At 46.9% G+C, this 18,933-nt stretch overlaps 1 protein-coding gene across 1 annotated transcript; it reads right to left on the reverse strand.

Annotated features, from left to right (window-relative positions):
• Positions 1-4,214: 4,214 nt before the first annotated feature.
• LOC141475887 (solute carrier family 22 member 2-like) lies at positions 4,215-18,673 on the reverse strand. Its single transcript, XM_074164441.1, has 11 exons — positions 18,263-18,673; positions 16,634-16,737; positions 12,572-12,726; positions 11,585-11,753; positions 10,611-10,725; positions 9,968-10,074; positions 9,587-9,801; positions 7,544-7,652; positions 6,742-6,854; positions 5,680-5,779; positions 4,215-4,281 (listed from the first exon to the last, which is right to left on the reverse strand). The coding sequence occupies exons 1-11, from the start codon at positions 18,671-18,673 to the stop codon at positions 4,215-4,217; spliced, it is 1,665 nt and encodes a 554-aa protein (XP_074020542.1).
• Between the last annotated feature and the right edge of the window lie 260 nt (positions 18,674-18,933).

Genomic DNA, 18,933 nt, shown 5'->3' on the forward strand with positions numbered 1-18,933 from the left:
CTGTAGGCTCCCTTCAGATATTGGAAGGCTGCTATGAGGTCTCCCTGGAGCCTTCTCTTCTCCAGGCTGAACAACCCCAGCTCTCTCAGCCTGTCTTCATAGGGGAGGTGCTCCATCCTTCTGATCATCTTCGTGGCCCTCCGCTGGACCCATTCCAACAGGTCCATGTCCTTCCTGTGTTGAGGGCTCCAAAGCTGGACACAGTATTCCAGGTGGGGTCTCACGAGCAGTGTCTATACTTTTTTTGTACAAAACTGTTTTCCTAAGCCTCTGTAGCATTATAAATGTGTGCATGCACAGACATGCAGATTTTTTAAAAAAAAAAATTATGTTGCGACTCTGGGGATGTGAAAAGCATTACAGCTGCCAGGGGACTGAGAGCCCACCAGAGTCCCCCTCTGCTGGAGCAGAGCTGTATCTCTATGTGTTTGGAGGGCCGTCCCTGCAGAGGCACCACTTTGGAGTGAGCTGGGCTCAGGCTTAGGGACCTGCAGGTCTCTGAGCTGGGATTTGGCCAGGGGTCCTGTGCCTCGGGGAGCATTGGGTCTGCCAAAAATACCCAGCACCTTTCACAATTTTCCTAGTCCTTCCCACTCAGTGACTGGTACAGTCTTGCGGCTGCAAAGGAGAACAGGCACAACGGTGCTGTGGCTCCCCTTCACTGTTTCTGTCTTCTTGGTCCCTAGCACTGTTGGGGAACGCTGGTTTTTCAATAAGGATGCTGCATGCGAGGCACAAGATGCTGCTGCCATTTAACACAGCATCTGCAGGGAGAGAGCTTCCAGCTGAGTGAAGTTGCTGGACTCTCACAGGCAGTGTGCTATTCTCCCAGGATCGCTTCCCCGTGCCGCAGTACGGTGATCATGCCCTTGCTTTCAACTGGCCTGAGCCCTAGTTAATGCTCAGCGTTGCTGTGAGGACCTCAAAGGCAGGGAAGCAAGTTGTTCAGCAAAGCAGGGCCATGATAAGGTTGCTCTGAAGAGGTAAGCACGGATCTGGAGTGGTGTGACTTTGACCCAGGCGGCTGCAAAAATAATATTTGCTTCAAGGTCAGAGAGGAACAATCTGGGCTTGAGATGGGCAAGAGGCAGGGTGGGGATGGAATTATGTGTTCTGTGGAGCTGGTGTCCTGCTGTGATTGCAGAGATGTCTCTGCTCTGCAACAAAAGAAATCTGGCAGCACAGCTACCTTCATTACAGTTCATTGATTCAAAACCTGTTGAAAACTCTGTGCAGAAAGAAAACAGGGGAGGAGGCAAGAAGTCAAGCAAAGCAAATACAGGGATGAATAAATGAGTAACTACAAAAGCTGACTCTCAAGACCCTTACCCATCACACTGGAAGTTTTTTTCCATAAGCACTGCAACTGCCACAGCAGAAACTGCAGATGGGGCGGCTCTGGTGTGCCTTTGCAGTCACCCACAAGTTATGTGGGGATTTACTTCTGGTGGCACCTTAATGAACACAAGGGCAAATGTGCTTCATGGATTTTCTTGCTGGTGACCTTGCTAATCCATGTATTACTTCCTGGAGTTGGGAAATCAATGAAACATGTCAAATCTGGTCCAGCTGCACATGGCTGCTTTCAAAGGGCAGAGAGCTTTTGTGTCCTGGGCGCGTGGTAGCAGTGGATCTCCTCCAGGGTATGAGACAAGCTGTCTAACATCCTGCATTAGGTAAAGCAGCAGTTTTCCAGCTTCCCTTCCCATTAATAGCAGCTGAAGCTTGTCTGGTCCTGGGGCTGCTGGAGCATTATCAGCTCAGTGGCAGGGCTGTCCCTGGAGCTTAGGAAGGAACACTTCAGGGCCCAACCATTGGCTGGCTCAGGCAAACCAGGGAGTGCCTGGACATGTCTGTGTCCAGGCTAATGAAAGTGAGACTGGCCTTTTAAGAAGACCCTGTCCCCTGCCTAACTGCTTAAAACCATGGTGTGAGGACTATGCCGAAAGAGAACATAAAAACTCCATGTTTCAGGGTGCTCACCAACCTTCAGTAAGTGGGTTTTGGAAACAATCATTCTTTATTTTTACAAAATTTCTGGTGTTCTCCCTAGTACCATCTGATGGCCCTGGTTGCAGAAGTGGCCCAGGGCAGCAATTTCTAAGGATTGTTCTTGTCCTCTGCTGTTGCTGTCAGCGCCAACATCCAAACACCGCCACTCCAGTATAGCTGCTATTTGGATACTCCAGTGCAGCTGCTATTTGGATCCTCCAGTGCTAATTTTGTCCCACCAAATGTAGCCACGGGCTCTGTGGCGTATCAGAGACTCAATAAGGCTTATTGTCTGTAAGCTATAATCTTAACATGGTTGTTTTGTCAAGGTGCTCTTGTGTGCCTGTATTCATGAATTGGCAGAAAATAGCATCCTACGGGCAGTGCAAAGCTTGCGTGATTTCCAGTTCCCCTGTTTATTGTGTGATCAAAACAATGCATGTGCTAGATTTTATTTGTAACTTGCCCAATCCCATCCCTGCTGTATGGCACTGTGTCACCCTACATTCCGTAAATGTTTTAAAGTACGAAGAAATGGGGCTTTTTCCCAGAACTGGGCCTGGTCAGGAGACAAACCCAAATCCAGAGAATACACACAAGTTGATGAATGTGATGTGAATCACATTTTAAGTGTTTCCCAAGGGGTGTGGAGAGGACCCTTCAACCTTCAAAAGCACTAGAGCAGTGATTTTCCTGCATGTTATTGAGGAAAATCTACTTAGAAAGTCATATCCTTTTTTTGGCTTGCCTTTACCCCCCCGCCTCAGTCTTTATCCCTTACAGCTGTTTTGGAGTTTGCCGTGCAAAAGCCCAAACTCGTGGCATTAGGGAAACAATCATGCATAAACGCAAACATCAATTTTTTTCAACGTGCAGGGCGCTGTGTCCTGTTATTGTTCATGCCGCTCCCCGTGGATGTCCGTGATGGGGCTTTCTCTCCCAGCCCTGTCACTGATCCCTAGTGATCTTGTGGTTGCATGCAGCCCCCCCACGTCATGAGGCTTCGCTGCCTCCAACTCCTCTTTGCCTTCCTTTTTTGTTTTCCAGCTTGCCTAACATCCAGTCAAATTCTGGGATGCCAACGCTTAAAAGCCAGTCTGAGCTTAAAAGTACTTATTTTTTTGTACTTATTTCTCTGGAAGAGGGGCTTCTGGATGCCCCAAGCTCCCAAAGTGGGCTCTGCGGTGGACATGCTCGCTGCTGAGCAGCAGGAGCTGTCTCACGAAGCTGATCTGCTGAGCATCAGGAGCCATAGACCGACTGACAATACTGAGATTTTAAGAGGTGTAGGAGGGATTGTAACAGTAAATCAGTTACTGTCTGCATGCCTGCTTTCATGCAGAGTGAGATGTAACCAGGAGGAGGTGAGCTGGGCTCATGAATGCACTCCTGCTCACTACAGAAATGAGCTGTGAGTGAGCAGCCCAAAGAGATGCTCGCACTGACGCCGTACGAGTTCCCGCTACCAGACTCCCTGGGACACCAGAAGCATGAATGCGTTCAGAAGGCAAATAGAAAAGTTCATAGAAGGATGCTCCACAAAGGACTGAAGCAGAAATGTGGGCAGATGACCTCTAGTTTGGGAAGTCCAAAAGCTACAGAATGCTGTCAACTGGGAGAACGCAGTGGGGAAACGATCACTGTGTTGGCCTGGCTCATCCCCTTCATGTGAGGTCAAGGGCTGGGCTTGCTACAGCTGCTTTGCCAGCCCCCTTCTACCTCCCCACCCCAACAAAGGCAGATGTGGGGCAAAATGGATGCTTGAGGTGCTGGAGTGCATCCAAAGAAGGGCAAAGAAGCTGGCGAAGGGTCTAGAACACAAGTCTTACGAGGAGCGGCTGAGGGAGCTGGGGTTGTTTAGTCTGGAGAAAAGGAGGCTGAGGGGAGACCTTATCACTCTCCACAACTAGAGAGGTTGTAGTGAGGTGGGGATTGGTCCCTTCGCTCAAATAATGGGTGATAGGACAAGAGGAGATGGCCTCATGTTGAGCCAGAGAAGGTTTAGATTGAATATTAGGAAAAATTTCTTTACTGAAAGGGCTGCCAAGCATTGGAACAGGCTGCCCAGGGAAGTGGTTTAGTCACCATCCCTGGATGTGTTTAAAACATGTGTAGATGTGGCAGTTAGGGACATGGTTTAGTGGTGGACTTGGCAGTGCTAGGTTAACCATTTGACTCGATGATCTTAAAGGTCTTTTCCAACCTAAATGATTCTGTGATTCCTACTTAGGGACAGCTTCAGAAGTCAGAACTTGCAGATAAATCATTTTTTCTTTGCTTCTCTCTTGCCTGTGGAAGGAAAGGGGAAAAGGCAGGTGATGCTCCTGGTGGCTAGCAGCATGATTCACCAAATAATCCATATGCTTACGTTCATTGAAAACTAGGTTTAACAAATGTCTCATCACTGGCAATTTTTCAAGTGAGGTTATGTTGTTTTGAAGAGCAGTGGAACAAGGAGTAAATTGGAGACTTTCTGTGGCTTCTTTGCAGCTGCCCTGCTCTCTGGAAATCCTGTCACAGTAGCATTATTAACTTTCACTATGACATTTCCTACTGCAAAAACTGTTATTTTAAGTGGTTTCTAAAGTAACGTCTAGGGGTGTACTTGCACATATGGACTTCATAACTTTTCCTGGAGGTAACCTCCCCATGCTTCACTCTGTGCTATATTGCCATCCCTTTCTGGCTAGGTCCTTTTCCTCCAGGCCAAGTGCCTTTTTCACCAGGCCTAAGTGTCTTTTGGCTCTGCATCAGCTTCAGTAAATCTGAGCAGCTCCTTCAGTGACTGTGGAGCTCTACCTTCAGCCTGGGAACTGCTCCAGCGGGTGAGAGTCATGCCAGGAGGAGAAAGCACTGAAACCACAGGACACTCGCTGCGTTGCTCCCCAAATTTAAAATCACATCTCAGCGGGCTTTGTCCCCATTGAATGTGAGCGTCTCTGGGGGCATCAGTGGTCCCCTCAGCGGCGCAGCTGCGTATGGGAGGTGAGACTGCGGTGGTGAGCACCCCTGGGCACATGGGGGGTGCAGTTGGCAGCCATAGATGCTAAGATGGGACTTCTAATTTTTGGGGAAGATGGTGTGACTAAGGGTTGTGGTTCCCAGCTTTTCTTCACTCAGGTATGATACCCAGTTCCAGTAGGGTTTCCATGCCATCAACAGGCTTTCCTTTCCCTGAGAGGCTGTGCCTTTACCCCTCTGCTTCACCTTTCCTGGGCAGGTAAGATGGCCGAACGAGCTGCTCAAAGCTCCGGCTGCCATGCCAAGATGCTCATCTGCTCAAAAGCTACCTTTGGCTGCTGGTAGTGGCCAGCCACGGCAGGGATGACACATTTCCCTGTACTGACAGACACTTCTCAAGGCAGAGTGGCTGTATGCACTGCCTAAGGAGCGACTGAATCCCGGATTGATGCTTTTCAGCCGGGCTGTGAAACTGCCCTCCATGCCTTCCCTTACTGCCTGGCTCTGGCCTAGGGTGTTAGTGAATTCTGGTCAGACCATACAGGAGAGCCCAGAGCCTGATATTGCAACCAGGGGTGTGTTATCCACCACCCATCCACTGTATTTATATGTCTACAACAAAGCCCAACAGATCCTCAGAGATTTTCTTTTTTTTTTTTTTTTTAACAGGTTTTGCAGGTGTAAAGGAGAGTGGTCTGCTCTGCGGGAGGATGCTTAATGCCATACCTGTGCAGATTTTCAGCCTCTTCAATGGTCTCAGGCAGAGCCTTTCCCTTCATCTCAGGTAGGAGCAAAACCAAGACACCGTCGATTAAAATAATCACAGCTGCAAACATGGAACAAGGATCACAAAGCAACGTAATGGTCATGCCCAAATTTAATTCCAAATCCCTAATTAATTCTCACTGAGATACATCTGCCCCGATGAGTGAATAAGGACTCCTCAAAGTCATAACACTTGGCTTTTTTTCTACATGATTCTTATTTTTCAGAGTAATTGCTGATGTTTCTTAGGTGCGTCTGAGGCCTGGAAAGCTGACCTGGGTCATAGACCCAGAGGTGGTCTGGCTCCCTTGCTTTGTGCACACAATGCAAAGGAAACAGGTTTTGGCTTTGGTTGTCCGGCTGGCATGGGATTGGGGTGACACTAGTTAGCTGTCATCCCCTTTTTTGGTTAGATTAGGACATGCACGAAAGGTTGCTACCAGCCAACCTGGCAAATTTCACCTTCTGATTAGTTTTAGATCCTGCTGTGACCATAGTCAGGGCAGATGGTGCATGCAGGCAGACATTCAAGGCAGCCCTTTTTTTAGGGCAGCAGCCTTAACATTAGGGCTGACATGCTGCTTTGCCATCCTAACTTGCCTTGGGATCCTTGACAGAATGGGCCCCCTGAGGTCTCAGCAAGAGATGGAGTGTGACTTTTATGTAGGGAGACAAGAGACTATCCTACTTGGACCTCAGATCCCGTAACCACCCTGCAGATAAGAAGGGTAGAACCCAAAGATGTTCTTCCCCTGGGAAGGACTCGGCAGGAGGAAGTCAGAGTTTGAAAGAGCTGTCCGAAAAACATGGGGTTCCCTCCGCTGCACAAAAGGGCTAAGGGGTGACTGGGTGACTTTGCTACAACTTCCAAACGCTCAGATGAAACGGACTTACCAAGCTGTACCTTCCATGTATACACACGTGTATATACATCTCTCTGCATTTTTAAAGGTGGGAAATCATAGGTCACCAAACTCATTCATCTAGGCTGTAGCTAACTGATGCATCCCACAGCTCTCTTACCAAAGACAACCAGGGGCAGCTCATGCCAGAGCTCTGCTAGTCTGTACACAAGGAAAGGTGTTATGATCCCACCAAGGTCACACATGGACGAGCAGACGAGGACTCCCAGGTTCCTGCAAAGCACATGCGCACACATATGCACACGCATGTCACCAGCTCTGCCCCATCCAACTCTGCACCCCAGCATCCTGGCAGGACACACAAGGGTTCTCCCATCCCTGTTGCTGTGATAAGCAGGCCAGCACCTTGTCCAGGAGCTTTGCAGCTCATTGGAGTAGGGATGGGCCAGGAGCCTCAGAGAGGAAAAGACAGGTAACACCCCGGGGCTTAGAAAGGCCTGGCCCCTCCCATGGTCAACGTAACCAAAAGAGGGCACAAGCACAACATTCTCCTCTGGAGAAATACCACAAGATGAAATGAGTGAGGAGGGAGGGAGTTAGACAAGGCAAGACATTAAGGCTAGCCCTGTATTGGAGGAGAGATGTTAATAAGCATTTGACTTCTGGTTCAAGGAACTGCACTGGAAGGAGAGCCTGGAGGGTGTCTGGGAAGGTTTCTTACACATCTCCTCATAAATCTGCTGCCTCAGTGCTGGGGAAGAGGCTTTGGCCAGAGAAGGCAGTGGATTTCTGCTGCACCAGCTGGCAGTTCTCCTCCACCATTGCAAGGTGTATTTTATACATGGGCAGCGCATGAGCCACAGGCTCTCCAGCTGCACCCGCAGCCTGGAGTCGTCCTTTCGCAGTCTCTCCCAGAGAAACATCCAGAGTTGTTACCAACCAACAGAAGATAGTGCACTCACCTGAGAAACGTTGGATACAGCTCAGGATTTACCACGCAAATAATTTCGTAGCACATGGTAATTCCCATCCTGCCCAAGCAAGCTGCAGTCATTTTAAGCCAATAAAGAGCTGGAAAGACATTATGCACATTAAGGTTGGAATACAAAACTATGGTTTTTTCTGCTCTTGACATAAAACAGCATTAAAGATTTAATTTAAGGAAATGGCAAGCATGCTGTCAGGAAAAGTCAAGAAGACAGCACATGATGTTGTTCTGTTTCACTCAACAAGAATTTATAATGCAATTGTCTTGCGATTCAAGCAAATAATCAAGACTTGAGACAGAATCACAGAATCTTCATGGTTGGAAAGGACCTCTGGACCATCAAGTCCAACCATAACTTTGCTACATTGCTGTCGCAGGGAGGAGATATCAATGGCACAGAATAGTTTGGGTTATCCAGTGCATAATCCAGAAGCTTACGCAAGACATCATTTCTTGCTTGCAGTAAAGCTAATCGGAGAGCAGCTGTGTTGTTTTGTGGTTGAAATCTGCTATCAGCAAGAAACTCCCTACTTTTGCACAGAGACTTCTGATGGCTTTCAGGCTGGGAAAAGTTTGTGTTGCCTCCCTGTCTCTCAGTGTGTGCTCTACGATTGCTTTCACACCTGGAGCTACAGATGTTTGCTGCAAATAAATGAATATCCCAGCCCTGCACAGAGTCAGTCCAGGACACCTCTGTGTGGCACATGGGCTTTTAGATCCCAAACTGACCTTTGGTCGTGGCTTCAGATGTTTCAGCTGTTAGCACACTTGGAGCATTGAGTTTCTCCCTCATGTAGCCAGCTGAGGGATGCATCAAGCCCTGAGAGATGTTTTACTGGCCCATAGCTGCCTTTCCAGAGCTGAGACACCAGTCACTGCGGCATGTGGCTTGCAGCAATTGCAGCTGTGGGAGTCCAGGGCCATCCCTGCTGGGGCTTTGCCCATCCTGTCAGAACTGTTCTGGGTGCAAAACAACCCTTTTCTGGAAGGCTGGACTTTGGTCTATGGGCTCTGAAGGCGGCTCAGCTCGGGGCTGGCGGCACTGACACAGGTGAGCAGGGAGGGATGGGGTCTCTGCTGGTGGGTGCTGCCACCATACCTGGTGGGGCATTAAACCATGCATCTGAGCTGGGTTGGCAGCAGCAGCATCTTCGCCAGCTGTGCCTGTCCCCAGTGCAAGGCACTCTCCCAGGCACAGGTAGCAGCTGTGAGGCCATGGGACTCCCAGCCCTGTGCCACCCCAGCAAAGCCCGCAGCCCCTTGCATCATCCCTGCACTCCCCAGGCACTCGTTAAATTGAGTTTCCATTGTCTGGACACTTTGGGGTTTTTGCCTACGACATTTTTCCGTAACATTTTGTGGTTTTGTCCTTGTCCCCCTGTGAACTGATAGCTGTTTGGCACTGTTATGTGTGTGGTTTCGGTCTACTTGTATTCCATGAAGAAAAAGGAAAGATGTTTTCATTCAGTGGCCCCTAAGGGACACATTGCTTTGAGACTATGGCCTTGGAGCAAACTCTTAGCTAAATAAAAGCCAAGTCCCTCTCACTGTTGTTGCTCAACATCCTACATTCATGGCAGCAGCACAGTTGATGGCAGAAAGCACTTACTGTACCCAGGTGATGTTTAAGTGTGTGCGTGCCTATATATTTTTCCTTTTTAGAAACACAAAACATGGGTCTTTTTGGATGAAAACCGTGAAGTGTGGATTCAAATCCAAATTTTAGGCCAGACAAAAATTAGTGGACTTAGCATGGCGTGCTTCATGATCTAGCACCTGCAGACTTGCTATCTGATTTGATGCCATTTTGGAAATATAATTCACCTCATTTATCCAGTCTCTCGTTTGCTGGTATAAATGCTGATGGGGGGACATACATCAGCTTTTATGGTGTTGGTCTTCATGGGATCACAATACTGACATGGGCCAGGTTAGCAAGGATCATTTTTCATTTTCCAGGGCAATAACCAGGAGACGGGGAGAGAATTCATTGATGGAGGGTGTTTGTGTGACTCACTGTCTGGGACTAACGCCGTAACGAGGCAAGCACCACCTGTCAGCACGTTTGCCGCAGCCCAGGGGTAGCGACGGCCAATGCGATCCAGCGTTAGCATGAGGATGAAGGCGGCTGGGAACTCGAAGAGAGCGGAATAGAGGAAATCCAGATACATGTTCCCAGCGGCTATTCCCATGTGCATGATGAGCCCCTGGTAGAGGACGGAGCTCGTGAACCTGGGCAGAGAACAGGGTGCAAATGAAGCCAAACCCTTTGAGAAAGAGTTTATGCAAAAAGCTGAGATTTGCAACTGGTCAGGAGCAAAACAGGCTTCAATTAATGATGACAATTTAGGGCACCGAATGACGGACCACCATTTGGGCTGCAAGAGCATTCCCTTACCAACTGTACATCAAAATGAACGTGTGTTTTCTGATCTGAGGTGTCCTGACCAGATCTAGAAATGAAGGTTTCAGCTTTTGTCCATATTCATCTTCGGAGTTGAGATTCTGGGAGCACAAGTGACAGAAAGACAAGATATTACAGAGGGCAGGGGAGAGAGTGGTGAGTACTGCAATGAATATTTTCTTCTGGATTAATGGGAGGATGAGGGTTTTCATTTGCCAGTTAAGTAACTGAGGGCAAATTAACTTCTCCAGTGTTTTAGGGAAAGGAAACATGAATATTTATGTAGACAGTCTGCATGTTTGTACAGCCCTAGTTGTATAACATGAAGCAGCATTTAAAAAAAATAGTAAGTAAGGATGTTCTGGGATTTTCAGTCATGAGATTTGGTGACTTTACTGTTAATTGATACTACTGAAAGGAAGAATTTTTCTTGTCTACTGGTTATTTTTGCAAGCCAAAAATGCTCTGCAAGCGTCCTAGGCAGTCAGTGAGAAGAAAAGTCACTTGCCTTTACTTTAGGGAACCACAGTGCTTTTGATCACCAGGCTGTTGCCTACTCTAAACCCATAACAATCCTCAATTCATAACAGTATTAGTCCCGAGGTTTGCATATACTCAGCAAATGCAGTGCAGTCACCTGGAAAGAGAGAGGTAGCTGCTTCTTATTTCCCTTGGCAATGCGCTTAATAACTTCTACAGCTTTGTCGTTTTGCTTTTGAGCTATTAGCCACCTGGGAGACTCAGGCAGACACCTGCAACACATATAAGCATTACAGCTATGGGGAAGGAAAATGCACATTCCTGGTACACAGAAGATGAAAATGGAACTGAGTTTCTCAGGCGCGGATCCTACGAGTATCCATAGGCAGTATTGAACTCAATGGTAGCCGTGGCTGTCAGTGACTGCACTCTGATTTGTGCTCCGCTTGAATGACAACATAGCCTGATTATGACAACATAGCCTGATTTTTTGTTTTTTAATTTTTTTAGAGGCTAAACTCAGTTTATTATTGTTTGGAAAGATTAGCCTGAGTTAAATTCTCCTGGTATGTTTTAGAAATGGCTAATAGTCTGTGGATATAAAAAAGAACAACCATAAACCTGATGCGTAAGCTCTTCCGTGTTAAAAATAACCTTTCAAAAAAAGACCAAACAAAAAAACCCATCCCAAATCTGCTGCCTGATTTGGTTATGGAATTTTCTAAGGAGCATTTTCACTCAATTTTTTTTACAAAGAGTCAACACAAGTCTGTTGATTGCATTAAAAAAAAAAAGGCAATTTAAATTGAATGAGTAGAAAAACTTACTCCTCACAGTAGCTCAAGTACTGTTCAAGAAATAATGGCTTACTATTTTGTGATGGGTGGCAAGGACTCCAAATGCAGAAGCATTACAACATGCTGCAGGTAGTCTCTTGCTCTTAGGTGATTCAGACTAAACCCTTGGGCAGAGGGAACAGAAAAATGCCAGATCTCGTCCAGTATCATCTTGGAAATCCTATGTGTAGTGCTATGGCAGATCCCTACAGAGATGCTTCAGCTTTTGGGTGCAGCCCCCTGTTTTTATCGGTGTGGCTCTGCGTTGCTGGGAGCTGTAAGAGCGGGCACTTACCAATAGTAGAGCAGGAAGAAAAAATTGGGGAGTGTGACCGCGAGCTGGAGCCACCTCCAGTGCGGAATCGCATAAGCCAGGGTGGTGAGGACAAGGAGACCCAGGGTGAAGGCAAGCTGGTAAATGATGCCCACTGACCTCCGGTATTTTGAGCCAACAAATTCTGCAACTACAAAGAGAAGTTATGTGAGCAAAAATAAATTGTTTTGGAGAGCTGGAGGAGTGTAACTCCTGCCAGCTAAAACCATGTGGAGCCCTTGTGCTTAGCAGTGCTCTTGTGTCATGGTGCACTGGTGTGGGTTTGGATGGGAAAGCAGAGCAGGTCTGGGTCCCCGGTGTAAATCATAGGGCAAGTCCTGACCCTTCCTCCTCCGCTGGTCAGCTGTGGACTTTGTCCCTGCCTTCGGTGGTGTCTCACCCAGCAACATGGGGCAAAGATTGCTTTCTTCCTCCCACTCCTTCTAGCTAAGAAATAAATGGGAAAATAAAATAGACAGCTGGCACTTGCTTGCCTCCATCTCCCTCCTCCCATACAGCTTGGGAACAGAGCCTCCCCACCCGCCAAGTATGTGAGACAGCACAGCAAAAACTGTTTTTGGCACCGGGGCTGTGAAACACAAGTGTTATCTCTCACAGCACCACTTGCTGCCTTTCCCAGAAGAGAGTCACACATCTTTGCAATGTTTTCAATTAGTTCTTGTCTCTAGACCTTGTCCTTCATTTTGGCACGTGCCTCTCCATGTACGAATGCTCCCTAGTTTTCAGAGCTGCCTCCTAATTATTCCATTTGTGTCTATGATTTGGTGCAAGCTTGGGTCACAAACACCTGCATTTAAGCAAAGAGGTGCAGTTTGGCAGTAAATAACACAGTGTGACCGTCTGCTCATTACACACAGTTCCTTAAAAGTCAGACGGCACCAACGGGGGTCAGCCCTGCTGCTAAACAGGGGGGCCTGCCCAGAAAGTGTAATTGCAAGATGCCGTAACTGAGGACGTAGCCTGTCAGCCAGCCCCCCTTGCTGACCAGCCCCTGTATCAGGCGGAAGATCACTGTCCAGGTGTAGCTTGGAGCAAAGGCCACGAGAACCCCCGAGACCGCATTGATGAAGATTGTGACCAGGAGGCAGAGTTTGCGGCCAAACCTGCAGAGGGAAAGAAGAAACAAGCAGAAACAGGCTCAGCTGCTGGCAGGGTAGGGTGGCAAACCAAAGGGTTTGAAAAGGTTGGAGATGGTCCCTGTCCCCCTCTTCTCTGTTCATTTTGAGTAGGAGTCTGTATCTGCTCTTCCCTTTGCAACATTTTTCATATCAATGGAAGCTCAGGGGGCTCCCCTGACCTCCTCTGTTTTCATGTTGTTTCTCACTTCTGGTTAATGACTTAGCTCATCAGTTCAAGAAATGCTCTGATATGGCTCTTCAGCCCGTCTTTCAAAGCTGCATTAACTTTTTAATCACGGAATTGTCAGAGTTGGAAGGGACCTCTAGAGATCATCTAGTCCAACTCCCCTGCTAAAGCAGGGCTGCCCAGAGCACATTACTCAGGACTGCATCCAGGCGGGTCTTGAAAATCTCCAGGGAAGGGGACTCCACGACCTCCCTGGGCAGCCTGTTCCAGTGCTCTGTCACCCTCACCATAAAGAAGTTTCTCCTCATATTTAAATAGAGCTTCCTATGTTCCAGCTTGTGCCCGTTGCCCCTCATGCTATCGCTGGAAACCACTGAAAAGAGTCCAGCTTCATCATCCTTCAACCCACCCTTTAGGTACTTGTAAGCATTAATAAGGTTTCCCCTCAGCCTTCTCTTCTCCAGGCTAAAGAGCCCCAGCTCTTTGAGCCTTTCCTCATAAGGGAGATGCTCCAATCCCTTAATCATCTTAGTTGTCCTATGTTGGACTCTCTCCAGTAGTTTCCTGTCTCTCTTGAACTGGGGAGACCAGAACTGGACACAGTATTCCAGTTGTGGCCTCTCCAGTGCAGAGTAGAGGGGGAGTATGACCTCCCTCGACCTACTAGCCACACTCTTCCCTACACAGCCCAGAATTCCATTGGCCCTCTTGGCAAGAAGGGCACATTGTTGGCTCATGGGGAATCTTAATGGGGAATCTTGTTTGATAACTGTAATCTTCACCTATTTTCTCATCAACCTTGACTGACTATTGAGCTCTTCTGGAAGAGGGTTTGTACATCCCTGTTATTTGTCATTCCCTCTATCATTGTGACTCACTGATAGTCAGAAATAAATTCTTTCCAAAAGAAACAAGCTTAATGGAACACTGGAAAGGGATTTGTTTTCTAGCTGACAAAGATATATATTCTGTTAGAAGTATGATTTATAAAAGCCATTAAATTAGTCAATATCCACTAACAAAAATAGCATGATAATAAATGCCAGCCAAAATAAATGTCTTCTGTTCTCCACAATATCATCTGCAGATCCCATCACTCAAACTTTCCTCCTGTCATAAGCCTGACATACAGAGGTTTTTGACTGGCCTTAGAGTCCAGCCCAAGGGAGCCTCATCAGACCACAAGGAGCCCTCTCCTTCAAAGGCCCTTTCCCGGTGCCCCAGCTCTGAATGGCAGAGGCACAAGTGCTGCACATTAGCACTGACCTCAGGAGCTGTCTAGGGCAGCAGAAGTGCCATTTCCAAGATGCTGATGTCTCTCAAATCTCAAAGTCAGCACCTGGGTGGGTGCCCAGGGACCGATCAAGTAAATGGGTAGGTCTAATCCCTCAGAGAGAAGCACGTCTGGCAAGAGCTTATGAAACTTCCCCTGAAGCACTTAAAACATTTGCAGGGGTTGTTCCCAGTACAGTATGTTGCAGCAATCTCATGCAGAGGAAAAAACAGCACTCCAGCTGCACTCAGGCTGTCTGACAGGAAGAGGATGGGTATCGCAAATCCAGAAAACACAAAATTCATAGACTTTTTTCGCATTTCCTCTAATAATTTTGAGGCTTCTGGGATTGTTTTTCCCCTAACCACAGGTCTCTATGGGCAAGGGGATTTGTATTGCCGTAGGGTGCTTGCAGTGCTTTAGGACCATGGTGAACTGGGGCAGGATGGCAGTGAGCAGAGCAGTAGGAAAACCCTTGATGCTGTGATGTGTATGAACATTATCTTAGCAGCAATGAAATCCTACTCCCTCACATCTTTTAATACTTTCACTTGATAATAAGCCTTGGTAAAAAGATCCTTCAGTATTTTGTCATGGAGAGAGAGCATTTCAGAGATAATTGGCTATGGATTTGGGAGCTCCGGTTTCTATTGGCTTGCACAGTCATTTGCTGCCAAAAAATGTCTTTGCTAGTGAACATTATTGTTTAATCCATCTCTCTTCTGACAATGTGATCTGAAGAGTGGAGCCTCTGATGGTCACAGGATCTGCTCACTGCTGTTTCATGTCCTGTCCTGCCTGGGTGAGCGGCTGACACATATCCCTTCCTTCGCTCCCATGAGCTGTGTATCATTATCCAAGTGTCAGTTCTGGGAAGGACTAGAAGACTGGCCAGAAAACCAAAATATGCATTTAAGGGAAAGAGAGGATGAGGGGTTGAAATACATTCCTGATGCAAAAAAGAAACCAAGATCTTTCAAGATGCGTGTAAAGAAAGGCAAAAATTGGCATAAGTGTGTCGACCTTTGTCCTTCAAATCAGAGATGGGACTCCAGCCCAGGACTGAAGACTGGACATAGGATCTTTGCAGTACTGCTGTAGTCATTTGATGCCTTTTACCTGAGAGAGCTTTCTGCCAAAGGTATAGCCACACACAAGATCTGGCCAGAAAGAATTACTTTGATAAATCACTATCTTCTGGTGACAAATCCCTTTGAGCAGAAATCTTCCAACATGGTTTGGATCACTGACAGTGAGATAATGGCTTATTGAGGACTGGAAAGTGATCTGTCCAGAGGACAGAGGAGCTATAGGTGAGCTTCTTCACAAGCAGGTTTGTCCATGTGAAGGGATAGGCTGGGCTTAGCTGGGACTGTGGTACCACTTTCCCCACAAAGGTGGTGCACACAACCTAACCGGTGATGTGTTTGCCTGCAACGAAACATGGGAGCAGGTACCAGTGAGACAAACACAGTCCCATCCTTATTTTGTGGCACTGCAGAATGGGGGATGGCTGTGCCCCTTCCCTCGAGAAAGTGAACAGAAGGGAACAGTGTTGGACAATATCTGTCCAACAGAGATGATCCTAATCAGCATGGGAGGAAAAGGGTATTGCCCGTCAGCACTCTTGTACGTTCTGAGAATACAAGGAAAAAAAACCCTTTCTCCAAGACAAGCTGACTGTACAGAAGGATTGTTTACCCTATGTTGCTCTCACCTCTCCAAATTCCAGTCTTAGCCTCTCTTACCATTTTACTGAAAAATTTGGTAAACACCCACAGGAAAGTCACCTACAAAGCATTACATTTGTTTAGAGTCTAACCTAAAAAACCTTCAGTGGACAGATCTATGGCACAACGACATTGTGATGGAAAAGAGGAGGTGATGGATAATAAGATCTAGATCTGATTGCATATGGAGCCAGCTGACAAAAAGGAGGACCAAAGAAAATTTAAGAAGGAGCAAGTTCTTCTATTTCTGTATCTGAGAAAACCACTTCTATTTTGAAACTGTTTTATGGCCATCTGGATGCTGTTAAAATTAATGTGAAACAAAATTGTCATGAAGATGGGCAAATAGCTCTTGGTGCGTGAGTTAAAATTTCATCTCAAACTCTGGGCTCGCACTGCAGTTTGCCTCTGTGAAAGAAAACAAAATCTCTTTACTTGTGCAGATTCCCCATAGAGCCACTGAGAGGCTGTAACAGTGGAGCAACATCATGGCATTTCCGTGGATTCCTGGATCACAACAGCCTTTGAAAGCCTAGGCTTAGGAACCACCATCTACAACTTTGTAAGTGACACATGGGCCTTTTGGATCAAGGTTTAAATGCGTTAATTTCCTCTTTGAATTGTCAGTGTTGTTCAGCGATGTGCAGAAAGCAGATATGCAGAGGAAACAATTAATCTCACATCTGTCTACATACTACCTACCTATCTGCTATGTAGCCAATGCTCATGGAGCCAATAAAAAACCCAGCGTTCACACATGACTGGAAGAGGTCCAGCTTCCAGGAGTCCTCACACACCAGGTTAAACTGCAAGGGAAACCACAGTAAGAAGAGCAGGAACATTCAACACAAACCATGGCTTTTTGAGGAGGGATAATGGAAGCAAACCAATGACATGCAACTAGAAAACAGGCTCCAGAAGAGAAAGCCCCTAATCTCTTAAACTGACATCTGCAATGCATCTTGTCCAGATTATCCCAGACTTTGTAGAAAAGTTACACCCTGGAAAATGATTGCACAATGACAAACAAGGAGACTGAGAAAGGGAGAGGATCTTTGAACAAACAAATTGGAAAGTTCAGAAAAATCTCAACCTCCTCCCCCCCGCCATCTACTTGAAATTTGGAGGATGCTTAGAGCATTGCTTCCTTCCCAGATGCCATGGCCTGTCTCTAACCGTGTTTTATCTCACTGCATGAGACCAGTGCCAGGCGTGAGAGATGGCGGGCCTGCCATGAACCCTGCCGGAGAGGAGCCAAGAGATGGCTGTCCTGCTCGTCATTGGCACTGGCAAAACACCCAGGATTTGGTTGACTTTTCTCTGCAGTGAACTGGTACTCTGTAACTTGCTTTTGATTTACAATTAACAGGTTACCAACATGCACCCAGCGTGGGAAGGAGGGCAAACCGGTGTTAACTTCTCTACAGCTAGAAATATTCATTCAGGTGTAACTAGACTTCAGCCCAGAAAGAAGCATGAATGTCTTTGGCTGCTTATTTAATCTCTTTCTAACCTGGACAAGCTTGCTGGGGCCGTACCAAACAGCTCAGACTGGTTTCCCTGGCTTCACTGATGCAGAGGACAGCTGGAAGTGCTCTGGTCTGTCCCAACCCATCTGTCTCAAGGGAAAGTGAGGTGGAGATGCTTTGTAATGGTGACGATAGTGAAGCAAGGGAATACAAACGCCCTGTCCAAGGAAGCTGTGAAGTACTGAGCATTGCAGTTTTTTAAGAACAGGTTACAGAAACATCTCTTAGGCATGTTTTAGGAATAGTTAATACAGATTTGGGACTGGAGGAGAAGTAGAAGAGCTCTCTCTTGAGGTCCTTCCTATGCTTCAGGTCACTACAGACTTTTAGATTCTTAGTACTGGTTTGTACAGTTTTTCACTTTCTAAACTATCTGATTTAGACAGTGTAGCTGGAAGAAAAGACCACTGCTATGGCTAGTTCATTATCTGACAAATTTAGCTCCATCTTTTGCTTCTTGTTCATTGTTCATGAGTATGTTTGGATTATCACCCAAATGTGCAATTCCTCAGTTTGGGCTTTGGGGTGCTACCCGCAGTTTGGTGACTGAAATGATGAATGATGAGAATAGCTGTTGTCTGATTTGTGACAAGCTTGCAGTGTTATCCTCCCAGGAAAAGCAATCATTTCCCATTATTTATCCATATAAATCTTTGCTCTAAGTCCCTAGCAAGTCCTGATATCACTATTTATCAGCAGTCAGGCTCAGACTGTGATCCAAAAGCAAACTTTACCAATTCAACATCTTCTAGCTTCAAGGTATGCAGGGAAGAGTGATGTTGTTGGACAAACTGTGTCTTACCTCAGTCACAAGAGAGGTCCCTGGAAAGTCGTAGACCCAGCCATCCTGGCAGGGACCAAGGGGGACAGTGCTCCAGTTGCCCACGAGGCTGCCAAGGGGATCAGTGCAGCTGACGCCCGTCACGTTCCAGTCCACCTGGTACCTCCTGCAGCGGCTGCCAAAACTGGCCCCGTGGCCATCCCACTCGGGAACCGTGTGATTCAGCTGCTCCTCCAGGCTCCAGCCACACTGCTGGCTCAGCTCAGCCACCCCGGGGCTGAGGCAATGGTGCTCAGGGGTGAATCCCAGGAAAAAAATCCCCACATAAATGGGAACGAAGGCAGCAGAAAGCAGGCATAAGACAAAGAGGGCTTGTTTCTGAAAGAAGTCAAATTCTCCGATCTGCTCCAAAATGTCATCCAGGGTTGTCATCTTTGTATGTTGCAACTCATTAAAATATCTAACTTAGATGCTCTGCAGGGCTTTGCCCTTCACTGCATGCTTAAATAACAGCCAAAGTGTTTGCTCAAAACTCACAAACAAATAATTAATTAACTTTGTCAATTGTCAAGCCATGCATTGCAAACTTTGTTTCCTAAATGCCATTTCTAAACAAACTTTGGCTCTCTTATTTCCATCTCTGTTGTTATTTTGGTCTGTATATGACACATTTGAAATACAAGAGCTGATGT

This window comes from Numenius arquata, chromosome 2, assembly GCF_964106895.1.
Source record: "Numenius arquata chromosome 2, bNumArq3.hap1.1, whole genome shotgun sequence".
Lineage (NCBI taxonomy): Eukaryota > Metazoa > Chordata > Aves > Charadriiformes > Scolopacidae > Numenius > Numenius arquata.

What these genes read in the sequence shown, in the direction of transcription:
- LOC141475887 (XM_074164441.1), bottom strand. Translation starts at nt 18,673, where the DNA reads ATGACAACCCTGGATGACATTTTGGAGCAGATCGGAGAATTTGACTTC. An exon ending in TTCTTCCTGCTCTACTATTG is followed by an intron (nt 10,726 to 11,584) that starts GTAAGTGCCCGC and finishes TATGTGTTGCAG; the next exon opens with GTGTCTGCCTGAGTCTCCCA. An exon ending in GCTGCCCCTGGTTGTCTTTG is followed by an intron (nt 5,780 to 6,741) that starts GTAAGAGAGCTG and finishes CCATGTTTGCAG; the next exon opens with CTGTGATTATTTTAATCGAC.